General features: G+C 37.3%; 1 protein-coding gene across 1 annotated transcript; it reads left to right on the forward strand.

The window, feature by feature from the left end:
• The first annotated feature begins 6914 nt into the window (after nucleotides 1–6914).
• Nucleotides 6915–9833, forward strand: LOC145167906 (cytochrome b5-like). Its single transcript, XM_079087173.1, has 4 exons — nucleotides 6915–7051; nucleotides 7192–7298; nucleotides 9141–9207; nucleotides 9306–9833. Exons 2-4 carry the CDS (start codon nucleotides 7212–7214, stop codon nucleotides 9563–9565), a joined length of 414 nt encoding a protein of 137 aa, XP_078943299.1. The 5' UTR covers nucleotides 6915–7051; nucleotides 7192–7211; the 3' UTR covers nucleotides 9566–9833.
• The last annotated feature ends 12489 nt before the right edge of the window (nucleotides 9834–22322 follow it).

Here is a 22322-nt window from a genome sequence, read left to right on the forward strand (position 1 = left end):
GTGACGGCAGCAGCGGCCACATCGGTGGCTAACGGCGGCGGATGTCAGTTTCTTGCTGTGGAGAGGAAACAGGAGAAAAAGGCAACCGGAACAGCGCCGACAGCTGCCTTACGTGGCTAAGAACAGTGGCAGAATAAGTAGAAGGAGAATGGCGACTTAGAATAGCAGCAACAGTCGCGGTATTGATCATGTTCATCGTCGGAGCCTCAAGAGGTCGTCGGTGGTCTTGCCGGTCGGAACACGAGTGTGAAGAGGTGGTGGTTCCACCGGAAATAGCGACCACGATGCTCCAAGGTGGGTTTCTTCCGATCTCTCGCTGCCACGGCATCAAATGGAGGTCTCCGTCTTCAATGGGGTGGCACAGCGGCGGCTCGGTGGTCAGATGTAGCAGCGGCGCCGGAGATTGAAGAGGTGAATGGTGGCGGCTGTAAACGGGAGGTATAAGGGGTGACGGCTGGAGGGTTTTCTTTTAGGGTTAGGGTTTCATAACCCTTTATACCCGATCCCACTTATAAGTTTGTCATAATGACAAGATAGGTCCCTCCCATCCGAGTTCCTTTCAATATTAGGCCATAATTTACAAAGCAGCCCCCCAGCATCCAAAATCCTTTCACAATCAGTCCATAAGTTACCATTTGAACCCCACCATCTAAAACCCTTTACAAATTAGGTCCGAATGATCAAACTTCATCCATGTTAACATTTTTAGTCCCTCCTCCTCACATTCTTTTCAACTTAAGTTCCAATAATTACCACGGAGCCCCTGACTTCAAAAATTCTTTATAACTAATCCGGAAATTATATTTTTAACCACCCCTAAACTTTCAATTATTTATTTTAGGGATACTATTCGTTCATTACTTTATTTATTTATCTAATAAATAAACAGGGTGTTACAATGACCATTTTACCCCTGGCCCAGTATGATCCAAAACCAAGACCCAAACCCAAAACAAAAGCCCAACATTATAATGTCCATAAAACCATCAATGGCCCAATTTTCCAAATTGGTCCCAGACCTTTCTAATGGACCTTATACTAAAGCCTAATATTCTCTTTAGTCAATAATTCTGACCCCAATTGGCCCACGAAGGCCCACAACAACCTAATCCAAGAATTGGCCCAAACTGAGGCCCACAAATGTGAAGTCCATATCTATATTGGGCCACGAGGCCTAATAGGCCCAACTATTCCAATATAGGCCCAAAGATACATTCAGGCTTGACAATCAGCAAATCCAGGCCCAAAACCATTAGGGCCCAAAGGTCCGAAGTCCACTAAGGCCTAAATCCTCCTAAGAGCGTACGCCCAACGTACCTCTTCTGTACGTTTAGCCTACTGGGCAAATGGGTTGTACGCGCAGCGTACTACATAGTACGTCCAACGTACAAACACCTCATGCACAAAATCCATTAAGTGCTTAATATTTAATCCAACAAGTCCAAAACACAGATCTGAGCTATACTTAACGTCTAAACCCATAAAGTCACTGACTTGGTGACTTTGCATGCCCCAAACAAACCCAAACTCCAAAAATGGCATTATACTTCCATAAAAGTGACCCTAACTCATGCATGAACCCATTAAGACCTTCAAGATGGCAACTTTCTGTCTTAGGGACTCAAATAGCATCAAGGGTGGCAACCCCAAGACTAAGAATCGAATTTGAACCATAAAGCTTCATCCTTGGGACCAAAAAGGAACCAAAACCCAAAAATGGTAGATCTAAGAGATGAATAATCAAGTTCAAAGATTTATACCTTCACAAGCTGGGAATGAGTCCTAAAAGCCAGATCCATAAGCTCCTCTTTGATTCCCATCTTTGCATCAAACTCCTTCTTCTTGAAAATGGATCAAACACCCCAAAAATGGACTCCATAAGCTCAAAATGCCACCAAGATGATATATGACGATATATAGGGTTTAGAGGGGTGGAGGCTGAAGGTATTAGGGTTAGGTTGTGAGATAAGGAGTTTAAATAGGGTCAAAGACCCTAAAATAGGGTTCTGATCTGAATGGAGTACGCCCACCGTACATATGGTACGCCCAACGTACTCCCGGGAACATTCGCAACCCTCCTGGTCAGTACGCCCAACATACTCCAAGGTACGCCCAACGTACTACCTTCTTCGCTGGTATGCCCCGCGTACACTTTGTGTACGCCCCGTGTACTCAGCTAAGCCTGAAAACCACGAAACTTCTGAAGGCCATAACTTCTTCGTTATAAGCCCGATTACGACGATCCTTATATCCACGGAAAGGTGACGAGAAGCCGAACACTTCTAACAACTCAAACCTTTCTTAAGACCTTCCGAACAAAAATCCATTTTCCACAAAAGCCCGAACTGCCACTTTACCGAAATACCCTTTAGCTTCCAAAACACGAACCGAACACCCAAATCATTTCTAATACATCACCCGCACCCAAATAGGCCTAGATCTTACCTTCCCAAGAGCCATAATCCTTATAATTACCGACCTTCGAACCACAGCCTCAGACTAGGAGTTAATTCGGAACAGAGCGTTACACATGCACTCCTTTGCTAGATGATTTTTTCCATGACAATAATTACAGTCATAGCCGGAGTCACCTACAAGCTTCTTTTCTTTCTTCGTTTATTCCTTTTGGGAGTTGTTCGCACTCTCATTCTTCACTTTCTCAGAACTGTAACTCCCATGCAAGTTTCGGTTTTTGTTGCGACCAAAATTCTTCTTTGCGAACCTCTTAGGGTTGGACACCATCATAGCATAATCTTCCTTTGAGAGTTCATAATCGGAGAGATCTGACTCCTAACCATCATTAGCAATATTCTTACCCTTGGCTACAAGAGCCAAAAAACCCATTCCATAAACAACCTTTCCCTCACTTGTCACTTCGTCCTCATGTGACCTCAGAATACCAACGAGCTTTTCCAAGGAGTAATTTTTGAATTGCTCGTTTGCTTTACTCGTCGACACCACAGCTTTCCACTCAGATATTAACCCGTTCATGAACGTGACCTTCTGCTCTATCAGTTCACGTTTGATCTTGTGCTTCACCATCCTGCTCAATAGATGGTTGTAACGGTTGAACGTTTGGACTAGCTTCTCCCCAGGCTTCTGAACGAAGGCTCCAAACTCCGAAAGTAACAGAGTCTGGATGGAATGTTCAAGATCAGCGTCACTTGAGTATAGTTCTCTAAGCCTATCTCATATTTCTTTTGCAGTTTCGTAGGAGCTTACTAAGCGAAACGTGTCGGCTGGAAAAGCAAATCGAATGATCCTCATAGCCTTGACATTGCTGATTAGCTTGTCTTTTTCATCTTTGGATGTATCATCAACTTCGAGAAGAAGATCGTTGTACTCTGCTTGAGTCTTGATAATTCTTTTTATACCTGTGTGAGCAAACGTCTCCTTGGTTATTGCATCCCATATCAATGAACCATTGTCTTCAAGCCCTAGCACGTAATCTTCAAAGTGCAGTTCCCACACTTCATAATCGTTTGGAAATAGAATAGGGATCCTTGTTGTAGATCCAATACCGCTTGAGAGATTAATTAAGTTAACGTGAGAATCGCCAGGCTGCATGTTGTCGATTTGAGAAAAACCTGTATGAACCAGATGTGTAAACCTAAAATCGAGTTTAGGGTAAAATAAAGATCAAGATTCAACGTCTGTAATCGATGAAATCGAAGAAGACGACAGACTCCAGATCCTGTTAAAGCGGAAACCCTAATAGCTCTTTTAACAGAAGAGTTGCGTATGGATTACACAGTCTCCTGCTCTTATACCAATTGTTAAGTATAAAACTTGAATGATCGTATAGATTCAAATAGGTAAAGAATCAAAAACACAGAAAAGAAGATCAAGTTGTGTCGAATGATTAATAAGCACAGCCTTAGAAGAGCTCGATGAAGAACTGCTACTGTAAAGGCTGTTTAGGGTTTACAAGATAGACAATTAGACTATTACAAGATACGGTGCATGCATGTACTTTAAATAGTAAAACCCTAATAATAAATAACCGGGTGGACAGGCCCAACCCGTTATACAAAAATGGACTAAACAATAAACACAATGACACAACACATAAACGACCCAACATGAATCGACCTTGTGGTTTGCAAAAATTACAGGTTTGGTCCCCAACGTTTTTTTTGCAATCGGACGGTCCCTAGAATTTGATTTTATTTTGTGTTTGGTCCCTTGCAAACATGAAAAGACCATGTTGCCCTTATACTTCTTTTTTAGTTTTTTTTAATTTGTTTTGATATCGATTTCACTATCTGGAATGCATGTTTGTTGTTTAATATTTGATTTTGGTGGTTTGGTTTGTTTATGATTATGGTGTTTGATTGTTTCTAAAATTCAAAATACGAACACATGTGGTGGGTTCCGAAAGTGAAGGGTGGTGATTGACGGAGGTAAAAAGGGTGGTGGTTACCAGTTTCTTTAGCGTGATAGTGGTGGTGGTAGTGGATCTCACTTATACATAAATCACTTAATTTATTTTCAGTATTTAATAAATAATAAACAAATTAAAAATAACTAAAAGAAGTATGATGACAACATGGTCTTTTTATGTCTATAAGGGACAAACACGCAATAAAATCAAAACTTAGGGACCGTCTGAGTACAAAAAAAACATTAGGGATCAAACATATAATTTTTGCAAATCATAAGGATGATTTAAGTAATTTGTTCTATAAAAATATAATGGGAAATCTCCAGAAAAGTCCTAAAATTTTGGATTAGTTTATGATCTAGTCCTAAATTAAATATTTTGGATTAGTTTATGATCTAGTCCTAAATTAAATTTGATTAATGAAAAAGGACAGAAAACTGACTATTGTAATTGCTTTTACCCTTTTCGGCAGGTTACTTGATGACTTGGCCTGCCAAATGGACTTTTGGGCTGACGTGACATCTTAGGTGGCATGCTCTTCCTTTACAAGGAAAAAAGGATCAGATTTTTAGGGGAAAATAGGGGGAGAGGGACTCGAACCCTTCACCTCCCACTCACAAATCAAACACCTTACCATGTGAACTAAAAGCATTTATTGATATTGTTTCTTCAAATGTGTATATAAAGTCTTAGCAAATTATTAAATGATTCTCATTATTCCCCTAACCTTTCTTCTTCCATTCGTCTGTCTGCAACCTCTGAATTTCTCAACAATTGTATCGATAACTCCGACAACCACCATTATATCTTCACCATCGGAAAATTCGTTATGGTTCCAAGTTCGACCACCTGACCACCATTAACCATTAGCATCAAACCTTAAACTCAAAACAAAAAAGAAGAACGAGTGCAGATGACGTCAATGGAAGTAGAGATAAATGTCGATAACAACGACAATGGAGGCAGAGATAAACGACGATAACATCGATGAAAGTAGACGACGCAAATCCGACGTCGATGGAGGCAGAGATAAACAACGAAGAATGTAGAATCTTCGATTGATGTAAGGAATTGTCGGAGGAAGAAGGTGACGGGGAAGACAATAGGTTATCCGGCGGCTGTCTCTTTCAAGGTTCCCAATGAATTATGGTTTTAGGTGACTTAGGTGCTGTTTGTTTTTTTGAAGCAAAAATTTATGAAGTCTGCGGACCACCTCTGCAACCCTCTACAATAGAAGATGTGGACCAAACGGCTGCAGACTGTAATAAGAAGCGTGTTTATTTTTTTAACATCTGCATGTTGCTGCAGATATTAAAAAATTAAAATAAACCGATTTTATAAACCGAAAATACTTTTTAATACCGAAAATTTAATAATGTATGTCATTTCAGCAATAGTTTATGATATTTCAGCAAAAAATAATGATATTTCAACAAAAAATAAATATATTTTAGCAAAAAATAATGACATTTCATCAAGAAATTATCATTATTCAATATTAAAAAAACAAAAAAAAATCAACAAGAATAAAAAAAAAAAAACTAAAATAAGATTTCAGCAATATATAATCAAGATTTCAACAAGAAAAAAGAAGAAGAAGAGATCGGAAGAGATAATACAAGTGATGTGCCAAATAGAACACATGCAAATGTTTTTTACTCTGAAGACTTCTAAAAATAAACAACTGTGAGATTAAAAATGATGCGTATGTGCTGCGCCGCGCAACAATAAGAGAATTGAATAGGGTTTTTTTTGTTTTTTTTTTTTTTTACAAAATACAAACTGCACCTTAGAGATGAAAGAGTGAGGATATAAGATTTAATGTGTGGGGGATTTAAGATTTTATAAATACATTTAAAGAATTAATATCAATAGATGTTTCTAGTTCAAATGGTAAGTTGTTTGATTTGTTAGTGAAAGGTCAAGGGTTGGAGCCCCCTCCCTTTACCCTAAAAATCTGATTTTTTTTTACTTTACAAAGGGAATGCCAACTAAGATGTCACGTCAGCCCATCAGTCTATTTGGACGACACCTCGGCTTTTTACTTTACAAAGGGAATGCCAACTAAGATGTCACGTCAGCCCATCAGTCTATTTGGACGACACCTCGGCAGTAACCTGTTGAAAAGGTAAAAAAAAGGGTCAAAGTGATTACAACGGCATGTTTTCTGTCATTTTCCATTAATAAAAATTAATTTAGGACTAGATCATAACTTGTTTAAATTTTTAGGATTTTTCTGCAGATTTCCCAAATATAAATGTTAAAATGAAATAAAAATATCCACCATCACTTGGATTTAAGATATATAGAAACGTGTGATGTTAAAAAACTTAACAACCAAAATAGATTTGAGGTAATAGTGATAAATTATAAACAAATAATTGATAATTGATTTTAGAGAACCCAATATAGCTCCAAAAAGCTTTTAGTTGAGTAAAATTGAAAAAATAAAATAATTGATTTAATCGTTGTATATATTAGTATATTGCAACGACGCGACCCAAATATATTAACTATGTGAAAGTTAATGGGCCGGATCCGAGATGGCTGAAAAGTATATCGCTATCGCTATATTGTATTTATATTGAGTTTTTGGTAACCACTTGAATTTCGCAAAAGGTTGGCTGCTCCGCTGCTCCAGAGCAAACAATTCATATTCTGAATCTGGTACCTATTTTTTCACGCATCATTAGATTTCTCACTGAATATACTGAATCGAATTAACGATTTCGATCTTTAGGTTTGTTTTATTTTTACTTCTAATCTAACGATTTTCATCTTTCTCCTAAATTTTTGATGGATCGTAGTTGGTAGCGGCAGATCAGAAATGGGTTCAGAGGCCAAAGTTCTTTCACTTGAAGAGGTTTCAAAGCACGCTACGAAAGAGGATTGTTGGCTTGTTATTTCAGGAAAGGTTAGATCTTTTCACAAATCGTTTTCTACTTCTTTGGGAAACTCAGTAACTTGCTCTAATATCCGATCATGCTTGTTTGTGACTATTTAGTACTCTTACATCCCAATTGCATGTGATAATCAGATATGGCTCAACATTGACTTTTGTTTCTGAAATTGAAATCACGTTTCTTATTTTTTTGGCGTTTATAATTATTTAAATGCATGTATTTCTGGGCAAAAACTTGATTAGGGATTCACATATTTAGCATGATAGCATTATGTTGGTCGTGATTAGAAGGGGGCAATTTCAACTCAATTGAGAAATTTTTTATTGGTAACAAGTCAGATTTATACAATTAAGGATTAGCTTTATAGAAAACGGGTCAAATCATACCTCAATATTCTCTACTGTTTACAAACTCCTAAATCGGACTATCATTCTAATAATGAGGTTTCTAATCATGTTAAATTATTAATTTTTTATGAATATAAAATTATTTTATATTGAAAAACGAAGGTCATAGTTGAAATTCCTCTTTGCCCCTGCCTTATTTCAAGAGTGGTAGTGGATTTAAAAGCTTTTGAATCATGTTATGTTTCAGTTCTAGTCGTCTACTTTTTCTCAAAAACTTGTCTAGCTATTCATGTTGAATATTAAAAAAAAAAAGGTTTTGAAGGAGTTCGTCAATTGGCATGATAGAAATATGGTGGGGGAATCCTAGGAATCAGAAAACAAGGGAGCAAATTACTTAATGGTTCTGTTTATTCTTGCAATCTTGATGTTAAGGTTAACAAGTTGAAGCTAGCGTGTTTCTATCCATAATCTTTGTTGTAAATTGTAATATTTAAATATTTTACTAATAAGTAATAACCTTATAATAAAATAGAATACATTGCCCAAATTCGTAGTGGGGATCAGTAAAAATACTTTTGAAGAAAAACAAAAAAGTATTTTGTGTTTGTTGGATGAGAATTTCTATCCATCCATCGATTTTGTGTATGTGAATATATTTTAACCTTTTACAGTCATATAAAAAATTAGTTTTTGGTCTTAGATTTTATGTTTTTAAATGTTAAACCTAGATTAGTAACAAAGTTTTCAATAAAATTTGGATTATTGACAAATACAAATTTTAAGAAAATAAACAAATACGGCAATTTAAAATGCAGACTAATAACAAATTCATATATAATACAAAGCAACAATTTTTCTTTCGTGTAATCTAAACAAAGAAAGGCATTTTTTTTTATAATCATTTTAATGGGGTAAAAGTTACCCATATCATATTTTGAGGGTTTCCAACACCCTAAATTGTTTTATTTAAAATAATTGGATCATTATTTTCAAAAATATATTTGTAGTTACAATTAATATATATGTAATTAGTGATTATAAGAATACCTCAACCAGGTTATACTTCATCTCGATAGTTCTTTTATGGAAACAACGCATGATAACCAAAAATGACCAACAAAACAAAAGAATGAGGGAGTAAAAAGAAATCATTTTGCCATAACTAAAAATGTTCACTCTTGGAATACTTTCATATAATCGATGCAATAAGCACCATACTCCATAACTGACATCAAACAATGATTCAAATATATTGGTCTAAAAACATTACTTTATATAAAGAAGGTGTGTGAAGAAATGATGAATTGACAGCGTCTTAACATTTGATAAATGTTAGATATAGTATAATGTGTCTGGATTATGTTCATCAATGTTAGTTAGTTAGTTTGTCCTTAACATGGACCAAATAAAATGACTTGTTCAATACCATAATAAAAGATACGGAGAATTGGTAGAATATGATTGACATTTTTTATTTTTACTTTTGTCTTTTGTATTGTGACGTAGGTGTATGACATTACACCTTTTCTAGATGATCATCCTGGAGGTGATGAAGTCCTAGTGTTAGCCACCAGTAAGAAGACACTTAACAACAAATTCCTTTCTCTTTTATCTCTTAATAAATATATCATAATAACATTTTATTTAAAAAAAAAAATAATAATTTTGTAGGGAAAGATGCAACGGAGGAATTTGAAGATGTGGGGCACAGTCAAAATGCGCGGGACATGTTGAAAGATTACTACGTGGGTGATATCGATGTCAACACTTTGCCACAGAAAGGACAGTACTACAAGCCGCCTTCAGCTTCTGGTTCAAAGCAAGCTTCTGCTGCTGGATCATCCAACAACACTATTTTAATGCTACTTCTACCTATAATCATCATGCTCTTGGCATATGCTCTTTATTTTTATGCCAAAAAAGATGCTTGAATCTTTCATGTCAACTCAACTCAAGTCTTTTGTAATTGAATCAGGACGTCTCTATCTCTTTCTAGTATGGAATTTGGGATTTGTGTTTTCTTTATCAACTAGGTTGTTCTTTTGAGAGTATAAAACCGATTGTTGCTTTGGGCATAATGGCATATATGTATAATGTTGTATTCGATCAGGACATATCTCTAAAACAGATGCTTTATGAAGCAACAAATGTCGTATTTCGCGTTGAGGCTTCTATAACATGAATAAGATTCTTGAACAATATAGTCTTTGCTGTTTGGGATTTGTTTATTTAACATGCTTCTTAGTTTACAACATTTTTGAGTGTTTGGAGTTTGGATTGTGCAATTTTGATTATGCTTATTGCGCTTTGATATCGGTGATAATTGTTTTTTTTTTAATTAGTTGTTTCATTCTAATTTATTAAAAAATGCTTAATAAAGGTGGAAACCAAATTACATTTTTACCTTTGTTTTAAACCCTAATAAAGTCCCATTCTCTGTAAATAAATGAACCTCCCCATGAATTTTTTTTTTCATGTATGTGTTTGAGAAAGATTTCTTAGGTATCTATCAGGTTTTGGTTTCTCGATGTCTAACAATTGTAATCTCGCCGTGTACATAATTGAAATTATTTTCAGATTTAGTGGTGAGTTTAGCTTTAGCTGTATAAGTATATTGAAATTAGTTTGAGATTTAGTAACGAGTGTAATATTAGGGGTTGTTTGGTAAATCGTGTTGAACGTTGAACTGAATGGTTTCAACATCTTAATGGTTAAGAGAATGTAAGATTGTTTAACCGTTCATAAGCAGTTTCAAGGCGTTTGATTTGTTCGGAGGTCATTTAGAGGCTGTAACAAACACGATTTATATATAACATCTAATTTATTCAGAGGTTACCAAACAACCTCCCGTATGCTTAGTTAAGAGTGGCCAAAAACATAAAAGGGTTAAATGGTTATGTTTTGATTTTTTTTCCATATATAAATAAATTTGGTTTGTCGATAGAGTATTAATGGAGTTGTATGATCTTCTAAATAAATGGTTCTATTTGTTGTAGTACCTCAAAGGAGTCCTCATTTACAGTATGTTTGGCAACAAGTGTTTGAAAGTTTTTAGGAACTTTTCGTTTTAAAAAAAGACTTTCCTAAATGAACTTGAAACTTATTTTAAAACAAAAAACCCATAATCTAAAAGTATTTCAAGTAACATTTAAGGAAAAGATTCATAACTATTATAACAAAATTATTATGTTGCCCTTAAAGAAAAACTAATGCTCCTATTCTGAAGTTATTTTATGTAATTTTACATATTTCAAAAAAGCTTACATATACTTTTGTCAAACATCTCTATACAAATAGATACTACTAATTCCAGCTCCAAATAAAAGTTGCAATTTCCAATGCCGTCCATCGGTTTATTTTTCAACCAGACGTTTTGGGGGTGTTTGGTTCATAGATTTCAAAAGAATTTTGAGGAATTTAAATGTAAATTCCAGTAAAAATTTGTGTTTGGTTGACAAAATCAAAGGAATTAGAATTCTTTAAGTTTCATTAAATTATGTGTCCGAAGGAATTTGTTATTCTGTGGCTAAGGGCACAGATTTTAGATTTTATCCCTTATGTGTTATCATAAAAACAAAAGTACTTTGTCGCCTCTTTATTTTAGCCATGATTCATCAAATCAAAAAATATTATCATCATCTCTCCCCCAACTCATTCATCCACCTACCCACCCCATCCTCATACCTATATGCTCATGCAACCCCACCTTATCGCCTCCATCATACCCTAACAATCACACCCATATACACACCCTGCTTCACCCCACCTTACCCACCCTGACTCCAACCCACTCCCACACCCAACCACCTAACCATACCCCCACGCCTACACCCACACCCACACTTATATGTACACACCCATACAACAAATACACACCCATGCTTACCCCTACACCCAAACCTACACCCACACATCTATGACAACAACTTGATGTTGATGCCCACCCTTACATATATACCCACACCCATTCGTTTACGCCTACGCTAGCAAGGCCACATAGGTTTACGCGGATACCAATTTAATTAATGAAAGCTTCATCATTTTATTAGAAATATAATAAGTTTAAAAAGTTCAATAAAATGGTATTTTGGTTATATTACATAATTTACTTTCTAATTACTTTGACAATTTTGAAAAACCAAATAGAAAATAAATTTGATTTCATGTCAATCAAACACATAAGAGATTTCAACTCCTTTAAATTCTAATTGTAACATCCGGTTTCGAGAAGCTTCCTATTTCGGGATTTATGAGTATTAAATGGATCAAGTTAGGACCTTGGAATTCAAAGGGTTTGGGTTTTAGACCCAATTAGGTGTGGATTATATAGGTTGTGTGATCCAAGCTTTCGGTTTGTGCTTTGGAGTCCAAGGGTATAATGGTAAAAGTGATGCTTCAGACCTTTTCTTAAATTAAGGATTTTAGTTTAGAAGGTTTTAAGTCAAAGGAAATTAGATGGGATTGTAGGGCTTTTCATTACCTTTCCAAGCATATAAGGAACACTAAAAACGGAGTTGGGACACATAAGTTATGGCCTTTGGAAGTTAGAATGGGAAAGGGATTTGGCTAGTACGATGGGCGTGTAAGATATGTATACTGGGTGTACTTGGCTTAAGTGATCACGATGGTTCACCCCAGTACGTTGGGCGTACGCAAGTCAGAGTCAAACCCTAATTTTTGGGTTTTGGACCCTATTTAAGCACCTTATTCCCCAAGGTTTCTCTCATTACGAGCCTCCATTGTCCCTAAAGCATTATCTCGAAACCCTAATCCCTTTTTAGAGAAATTTGAGCCTTTCGTGTGTTTTGGTGTGTGTTTTGTTGCATCTTGAAGAAGAAGAGCTCATTGGAGGAGGATTAGTTTTCTTGAAGCTTGAAGACCCAGAACTCTTTTAACCTTTACAAGATTCTGGAGGTATAAAGCTTCAAACTTTATGACTCCTTAGCTTAGATCTAGATTTGGGATTATGTTTGGTATGTTTTGGTCCCTTGGTTTGGTTCTTGTGAGTAGAAGTTACTCCAAAATTTGTATTGGTCATTTCTTGGTATTTTCGGTGTTGTAGAATCATAAAACTGGCATCTTGATGGGTTAAGCTCAACCATGCATGAGTTGATGGTCTTAATATGAAGTTAGAGTGTTAAAAATGCATGTTGGGCCTCTTTGAACCATGCAAAGGTATCAAGTTGATGACTTTATCATTTAAGACATTTCCCATGAGCAAGATCTTTGTTTTGGACATTTAGACTAAGTATTAAGTGCTTAATATGAGTTTTGGCATTCTGAGGAGTACGTGGGGAGTACAAAGGCGTACACTCAGTGTAGCATGTTTGAACCTGATTTCCCTTATGCTGTATAAGCTTGTAGGCGGGGCATAATTGGTGGTAAGCGGGGCGTACTCACCAGAACCCTTCTTGGGCCATTTCTTGGGCTTTAGGTCGTTTGGACTTAGGTCATGGCTTGTTGGGCCTAGGGTAGGAAGGGTAAAATAGTCTTTTACCCTTTATGAGATGGTTGTGATGGGACTTTAGTTGTGTTTATTACCCTGATTATTTATTAGAGTTAGTTTGAATGTGTTTAGTTGAAGATCCATCGTAGCAGCAGCCTGTGAGTGTATGTCTATTCATCGTTTAATTGAGACGAGTCTTCTCACAAGTCTTTGGCGGGTCGAAGGCACCAATGCCACCCGATTCATTATTGTTATAGGATGCTAGTTGTCTGTGTGACTCTTGCATGTATTGTATGTGTTTGTATATATACCAGGCGGGGCCCGATGTCAGGTGAGGCCTGATAAATGTGTTTGTGGGGCCTATTACGTGTTACTGACGGATCTGTATTGGGTAAGGCCTAAAGGATGTCGGGCTAGGCCCACTATATTTATGGTATGTGGTATTTTGGGAAACTCACTAAGCTTTGTGCTTACAGTTTTATGGTTATGGGTTCAGGTACTTCCAGTTCGAAAGGGAAGGGCCTGACATGACTGTACAACATCCCCCAAAGTTTTATTTCGTAGTATCTATTTATGGTTTTACTATGATGTTTAAATAATCACTTCGATTGGTTTTGGAACAACTCATTGCATGGATTTAGGCGTTATTAAAATGAAAATTTTACTCTGAATTTTTGGGACGTTACAAGTTGGTATCAGAGCCTTGGTTTGAGGGATTCATGCACACTCTCGGGTGTGTATGAACTCAAACTGAGGAATTGGTAATCTTTTCAAAAGAAAATAAGTTTTCAAAAAATAAAAGACATCTCTTAAAGAAAAAGGGTGTGTGATTCGTGCAATCAGCCGAGCTCAAGCAAGTGATTCCCAGAATACCCATACATGATGTTATGTTATATGTGTTGGATAAGGTGTCTAAGTCCATAACTTATTTGGTATATACTTGACCCGACCCGGCATGGTCCATTTGGGTTGCACTTCACCCGAACTATTTATATGGATAATATTATGAGAAGAGTATATTTGCGGCCTATTAATATATTATAAGTTATAATATATTAATATGAAATTGTATTATTTAATTAGTATTGATCTTAAATTAATTATGAATTAATTTAGTGATCAAAAGGTGACTAATTAAATAATGGGCTGTTGTATTTATATGGTGTGGGTTAACACTCATTAGGAAATGGGCTAAGCTTAAATGGGAGTCCATGGATGATCCATGGAGCTTTTTACCCATGGATCCTTGGAATAGGAAAAGACATGGGTTATTAAGGTTTGCATGGTTCATAACCCTAATCATCTACACTATATAAAGAGGCTTTTGGTGCTTGAAAAGACACTATGTGTGTGTGCATAAGGGTGGCCGATTTCTAGAGTGGTTGTGTACTCTCTCATAAGTTTTCCAAGTTTGTGGTGATTTATGATTTCCATTTGAGGCATTCACAATATTGGTGTTAGGCAGTCAAACTCCTAAGGAATCAACTCACTAACAAAGGTATGTAATTCTTCTAGTATCTTTTATGTTTAAAAGTACCCCATGCATGCTAGATAAGTTATGAACCTTGGAAAATTATTTTGCATGTATTTTAGACAAACATAGATCCAAGGTTTCTAGGGTTGCATGAACACCTTAGGAGTGTTAGTTTGCTCAAAACCCAACAATATGTTATGAGAATTGCATGCTAGATTAGAGCTAACCGGCTAAGGATCTGCTCATGATTGCATGATAGAATGCTAGGAGAGATGCCTTTATATGCATGTTGGTTGAGCTTTTAGAAGCACATGCTAGAATGTATTTCTGATCAATTTCATATCACATACCACATGAACAAGGAGGAAGTCACACTCAGTAAGCTTCAAGGACTTCTGAAGACCGCCGAAAGTGGTCTTAAAGGTAAGTCGGTTGCTAATCCTACTCCTACTACTACACCTGTTTTGGCTATCGGGCAAGGCAAAGGGAAGAAGAGGAAGCACCCTTCGAAGGGTACCAAGGGAAAGTCTCTTGAAGGGTCCTCATCTGGAACCAAAAGTGGTTCTATCACTCCTTCTGCCATCCCTAAGGATGTTGAATGCTTCTACTGTCAGAATAAGGGGCACTGGAAGCGAAACTGCCCAAAGTACTTGCAGGATGTCAAGGATGGGAAAGTGAAACCATCCCATGCAGTTATTTACAATATATTGTCTAATAACTCACCATATTCTAACTCTTGGGTGCTTGATACAGGATGTGGTATTCACATATGTTCTGATTTGCAGGGCCTAAGAAGAAGTGAGGATGTGGAGCACGGGAAGATAAACTTAATCATGAGGAATAGGAAGATTTCACCTGTTACCAAGATTGGAGTTTATACGTTGTTGCTAGAGAGTGGGTTAAAATTAGATTTGAATAAATGTGTTTACTCGTCAGAAATGGTGAGGAATATTATTTCCTTTCATGCTTTGTATAAACAAGGTTTTACCTTTTCTTTTGATAATGAAGTTGGTAGTATTAATGCTTTCTTTAATAATGTTCTTTATTTTAAAGCATTACCTTGTGATGGTGTGTATGAAGTTGTATCGGTTGTAGATAATTTAGGAAATAATGTATTATGTATTGATTCTTCTACTAGCTTGGATAAAGCATCTTTGTGGCATTGTCGTCTTGGACATGTAAGCAAGAAACGCATAGGCCAGCTCCAAAAGGATGGAGTCTTGGAGTCATTCGACCTTAAGTCGGATGATATTTGTGAATCTTGTCTACTTGGAAAAATGACAAAATCACCCTTCACTGGCACTTGTGCAAGGGGTGAGGGTTTGTTGGACCTTATACATACTGATGTATGTGGACCATTCAAAACCGCCACAAGGGATGCTAATCGCTATTATGTGACTTTTATTGATGATTTTAGTAGATATGGTTATGTCTACTTAATCAAACATAAGTTAGAAACTTTTGAAAGGTTTAAAGAGTTTAAACAGGAAGTAGAAAATCAATTGGGCAGGAACATTAAGATGCTTCGATTCGATCGAGGTGGTGAGTATCTTAGCACTGAGTTCCTCGACTATCTTAAGAAGTGTGGGATTGTCTCACAATTGACACCTCCCAGGACACCTCAGCTGAATGGTGTGGCTGAGAGGCGTAATCGAACCTTGTTGGACATGGTTCGCTCTATGATGAGTCGAGCTTCGCTACCAATCTCTTTTTGGGGGTATGCCTTAGAGACTGCCGCCCACATCCTTAATCTAGTCCCTACAAAGAAGGTTGCCAAAACACCTCATGAGATGTGGACTGGGAAAGTTCCCAATTTGGACCACATCAAGATTTGGGGTTGCGAGGCTTTCGTGAGGCGCGAGACTCATGATAAGCTCGAACCTCGAAGTGAAAGGTGTGTTTTCATCGGCTACCCACAAAAATCTTTTGGTTACCTCTTCTATAGACCCAGTGAGAATGTGGTCTTTGTGGCAAGGAGAGGGGTCTTTCGAGAGAGAGAATTTATAAGCCAAGGAGACAGTGGGAGGCAAATTGATCGTGAAGAAATTCAAGAATCAATTGGTGAAGGAACCTCAGACACTAGCAATCAACCTGAGGAGGAAACTCCTGTTGATCCGACTGACGTATCTGTACCTCCGAGGCGTTCCACAAGGGTTAGGAACACACCTGAGTTTTATTATGGATTTCATATTACTACGGAAGGTGATACATTTATCAGTGATAGTACACTGGTAAATCTGGATGAACCTAACAGTGTTAAGGAAGCCATGGAAGGCCCGGAGTCTGCTAAATGGAAGGAGGCTATGGACAACGAGATACAGTCCATGTATGACAATCAAGTTTGGAACTTGGTTGACAATGCACCAGGCTGTAAGACAGTCGGGTACAAATGGATCTTCAAGAAGAAGACCGACATGGATGGGAAGGTGCACACTTATAAAGCGCGACTTGTCGCGAAGGGTTTTACTCAAACTCAGGGTATTGATTATGATAAAACCTTTTCACCAGTAGCGAAGATTAAGTCTATTAGGGTTATGCTAGCCATTGCTGCATTTCATGATTATGAAATATGGCAAATGGATGTCAAAACCGCTTTCCTTAACGGAAAGTTGGCTGAGGATGTTTACATGAATCAGCCAGAGGGTTTTGTCAGTGCAGAGTACCCTAATAGAGTGTGCAAGCTTGAGAAATCCATTTATGGATTGAAACAAGCATCTCGAAGCTGGAATCTTTGTTTCGATGAGAAGGTCAAAGAGTTTGGTTTCTCAAGAAGTGAAGATGAGTCTTGCGTTATGTCAGAGCTAGTGGGAGTATAGTTAGTTTTTTGGTACTGTATGTAGATGACATACTACTCATAGGAAATGACATCCCAACCTTGCAGGAGGTTAAGTCCTGGCTTGGGAAGTGCTTTGCTATGAAGGACCTTGGGGAAGCTGCCTATATCCTAGGGATAAGGATATTAAGAGAAAGGAGTAAAAGACTAATTGGACTTAGTCAGAGTACCTACTTGGATAAAGTGTTGAAAAGGTTCAACATGCAGAATTCCAAGAAAGGAGAATTACCAATCCAAAGCAATACCAAACTGAGCAAGGCTCAGAGCCCGAGTACAGAGGCTGAGATGAGTCGATTACCTTATGTTTCCGCTGTTGGCTCGATCATGTATGCTATGACTTGTACCCGTCCTGATGTGGCCTTCGCTTTGAGCATGGTCAGCAGATATCAGGGGAACCCTGGCAAGGCTCATTGGACTGCGGTGAAGAATATTCTCAAGTACCTGCGGAGGACTAAGGATTGGATCCTTACCCTTGGTGGGAGTGATGACTTGAGAGTAGTAGGGTATAGAGATGCTAGTTTTCAGACTGACAGGGATAACTTCCGCTCTCATTCGGGCTGGGTCTTTACCCTAAATGGAGGGGCAATCACTTGGAAGAGTTCCAAACAGGAGACGGTAGCTGATTCGGCTTGTGAATCAGAGTACATAGCAGCGAGTGAAGCGGCAAAGGAGGCGATATGGCTGAAGAACTTCATCGGAGACCTTGGAGTTGTACCAGCTATTAAGGAGCCTATGGAGATTTTCCGTGACAGCAATAGTGCGGTTGCCTTAGCCAAGGAACCAAGAGATCATGGCAGATCCCGACACATTGACAGAAAATATCACTTCATAAGACACAAGATAGAAGAAGGACTCCTCGTGGAAAAGAGGGTATAGTCGGATGAGAACCCTGCAGACCCCCTTACGAAGGGACTGATGAGGGTTAGGCATTTGCAGCATGCGAGGCGCATCGGGCTGAGGGACGATATTAGTTTTACGGATTAGATAGTTGCTACTGAAACTTGTAAAATGTAATCGACGTTTGATGATGAATAAAAGTTGTGATTTATTTATGAGTAAGGTGTTGCTATCATTGTCAATTATTTACTATTGTTTCAGCTTTGCATGTTTTGACTTCCAGAATAATAAATTTATTCAAAATTCTCCACAGTCGGTCATATGTCGGAAGTAGGTATGAATCAAGACTGTCATGAATTGGGATTGTAGATGACTAAAGGTGTTTAGCCATAGCAATGGTTGTTACAACATTCATGAGTGCTCATAAGTTATGAGTATTGGAATAAACCCACGCTCACTTGTATCACTTCATGGAATTTATCTCGAGTGATCGTGAGACGGTAATATCATATAAGTCTTCAAACCTAGAGATATGAGTTGTTTCCTATGAGTTGGGTGTGCATTGATTGCACGTAAACGCATCAGTAACTTGATGTTATAAAACGTGCCTTTGTGTACAATTCAACAAGTAGTAGAACAAGCATATGAGTCGAAGTTTATCTGTTACTTCTTGGATTAGAAGCGATATCTGGGCCCCTCGATGATTTTGTTTTGACCTAGGTACCGGGCCCGGTCAGAACTAAATTGATGTGTTCGATTAAGTTCTTTGTAAAACAAATCGGAAATCGGGAAACAAACTGCTGGACAATAAGTAAGACATGGTTCCATGTATTTGTCCGGCTGATATCATGAGAGCAGAGGATTATATGATCACTTATCTAAAATGGTGCTTCATAGTTCAACAGAGTTTTCGAGAGCTACGATTACCGGTTGGTTCCTGAAGCTATATAGGCAAATACAGTTATCAGACTTATCCAAGTGGGAGACTGTTGGATAAGGTGTCTAAGTCCATAACTTATTTGGTATATACTTGACCCGACCCGACATGGTCCATTTGGGTTGCACTTCACCCGAACTATTTATATGGATAATATTATGAGAAGAGTATATTTGCGACCTATTAATATATTATAAGTTATAATATATTAATATGAAATTGTATTATTTAATTAGTATTGATCTTAAATTAATTATGAATTAATTTAGTGATCAAAAGGTGAGTAATTAAATAATGGGCTATTGTATTTATATGGTGTGGGCTAACACTCATTAGGAAATGGGCTAAGCTTAAATGGGAGTCCATGGATGATCCATGGAGCTTTTTACCCATGGATCCTTGGAATAGGAAAAGACATGGGTTATTAGGGTTTGCTTGGTTAATAACCCTAATCATCTACACTATATAAAGAGGCTTTTGGTGCTTGAAAAGACACTATGTGTGTGTGCATAAGGGTGGCCGATTTCTAGAGTGGTTGTTTACTCTCTCATAAGTTTTCCAAGTTTGTGGTGATTTGTGATTTCCATTTGAGGCATTCACATTATTGGTGCTAGGCTCTCAAACTCCTAAGGAATCAACTCACTAACAAAGGTATGTAATTCTTCTAGTATCTTTTATGTTTAAAAGTACCCCATGCATGGTATATAAGTTATGAACCTTGGAAAATTATTTTGCATGTATTTTAGACAAACATAGATACATGGTTTCTAGGGTTGCATGAACACCTTAGGAGTGTTAGTTTGCTCAAAACCCAACAATATGTTATGAGAATTGCATGCTAGATTAGGGCTAACCGGCTAACGATCTGCTCATGATTACATGATAGAATGCTAGGAGAGATGCCTTTATATGCCTGTTGGTTGAGCTTTTAGAAGCACATGCTAGAATGTATTTTTGATGTTAGATAGATTGGCCTGATATGTGATGCATTGTAGCGTAAGAGGAGTTGGATGTTATGTTAGATTTGGAATGTTTAATGGTAGAAAGTGAGCTTGAGATGTCCTCTGTTTGGTTTGTGGCTTAGAGTGTTACTGCACAAATGTTGCTTGCTTTGTGCTTTGTGGGACTCTTGATGATGTGAATTAACTATGAAGTGAATATGTTAAGTCACATGCTACATAGGTTAAATAATTTAATAGTGATTGGTTTGATGTAACAACCCGTTATTTCAAGTCAATGTAAGTCAAACATATAAAAGTCTAAACTGTAACCGTATACAAGTGAATAACATTACTACAATGAGAACTTTGGATGCCAAGAATATATACTTATATATTGAAAACCATGCATACATATGTTTATATATGTTGATATGGTTATATATACTACATACTAGGATGAAATAAGATAATAGGAGTCAACATAAGTCAAAAGGTGAAGTTAAAAATCAAAATTTTATACATTACATTGGAGATTTCGGTATTGAGAATCTTGGAACAATTGTGATATCAATTTTAAGCATCTAGAATCAAGAGCTTTGCGGTTTTGAGCATCTTGGACCACTTTGTGTTTTCGGTTTGGTATCCTCCACTAAGGCCGAAATCTCTCAATTGTGGGACAACCAAGGTGATTTCGGTCATGCTAGGACCGAAATCAACCTTATCTTGGTCGAAATCCCTCCATAATATCTAGATATTTTACATATTTAACTTCTCAATGTGATATGATCCAATTACTAACGTAAACATCACCTCAACCGCCTATCTTTTCCTTCCTATGTAGGATACAAAATTGATGGGTTTTGAGCACTACAACATTCCTATGGTGTACATGCAAACCATAAAGCTTTGGATCTAGTTTGTCTAATGAACATGCAATAATCATCCAAAGCCATAAACCCTAGATCTAGCATGTGATAATCAAATAACATATGAATTAGGGTTTAGATCTTACCTTGATTGTTATGTAGCAATAACAATCTCAATTCCTTCTTGTAATTGGATTCTGAAAGCTTAGTGTCACAAGTGTCACGCCTCTAATGGAGTCACAAACACCATAAGCAATAAGGATGAAGAAGGAGGAGAGAGAAGACACCAAAAACGTCTAGAAACCCTAAGGAATCAGTTCCACACGTTTTTGGTGCTCTAGGGGTCATTATATATGTGAGGCTATTAGGGTTTTGAACTAGGAAACCCTAATCTGACTGCTTAAGCCCTAAGCAGCCTATGGACTCCCTTTAGAACATCCCTTAGACGAATTCCTTATGGGCTACCCATATAATTCGTCCAACCTATGTTCCAAGGTGATCCATAGCCCAAATGCAATTATCTTATAATTACAATTCCAGTCCCCTAAGTTTAATTAATGTCTTTTAGCCACAAAATTAATTATTATTAATTCTTGACTAATATTAATTAAACAATATGATTTCTATTTTAATATATAGTTCATATAATATATTAATAAATCATAATTAATTTCTTTCTCCACAAATCATCCTATCAAGTTGCTTTGGTGAAGGCAACCTAAAAGGACCATGCTCGCAATCGGGTCAAGTACATACCAAAATAGTTATGGGCTTAGACACTAATCCAACAGTCTCCCACTTGGATAAGTCTAATAACTATTTTGCGTATGACTTCTGATCCTGATCAGCAATCGTAGCTTTCAAAAGCCGCTGTCAACTCTGATCTTATCAGATACGCGTCCTTTAGATAAGGGATCATATATTCCTCCATTTTAGATATCGTATAGACGTGAGACATGGATTGAAATCATTCTCTCAGTCTATGTGTTGTTTCCCGATTTCTGATTTATGACGACTGACTAATTGAACAAATCAAATCAGTCCTGGCCTGGCCGAGCACTTTCCTTTGTCATCACTAAATCATCGAGGGGCCCACAGATATCGCTTTTATCCTACATTGGGTAAAAGGAACGGATAAACTTCGACTCAATGCTCGCTTGTACTTACTCACCGAATCACACACAACAATACATTTTATAACACCAAGTTACTGGTGTGTTTACATATTATCAATGTGCAACCGACTCGCAAGATGCAACTCACAGATCTCGGTTTCAAGAATACAAGATATTATCGTCTCACCAATCACTCGTGATAAAATCCATGAAGCGATCCAAGTGAGTGTGGGTTTAAT

Source organism: Lactuca virosa, chromosome 3, assembly GCF_052849685.1.
Source record: "Lactuca virosa cultivar CGN04683 chromosome 3, Lactuca_virosa_CGN04683_v6, whole genome shotgun sequence".
NCBI lineage: Eukaryota > Viridiplantae > Streptophyta > Magnoliopsida > Asterales > Asteraceae > Lactuca > Lactuca virosa.

Excerpts from the sequence above, each read along its gene's own strand:
- LOC145167906 (XM_079087173.1), top strand. The coding sequence starts at position 7,212 with ATGGGTTCAGAGGCCAAAGTTCTTTCACTTGAAGAGGTTTCAAAGCAC. Across the intron at positions 7,299-9,140 it reads GGCTTGTTATTTCAGGAAAG|GTGTATGACATTACACCTTT; the intron begins GTTAGATCTTTT and ends ATTGTGACGTAG. Across the intron at positions 9,208-9,305 it reads AGTCCTAGTGTTAGCCACCA|GGAAAGATGCAACGGAGGAA; the intron begins GTAAGAAGACAC and ends ATAATTTTGTAG.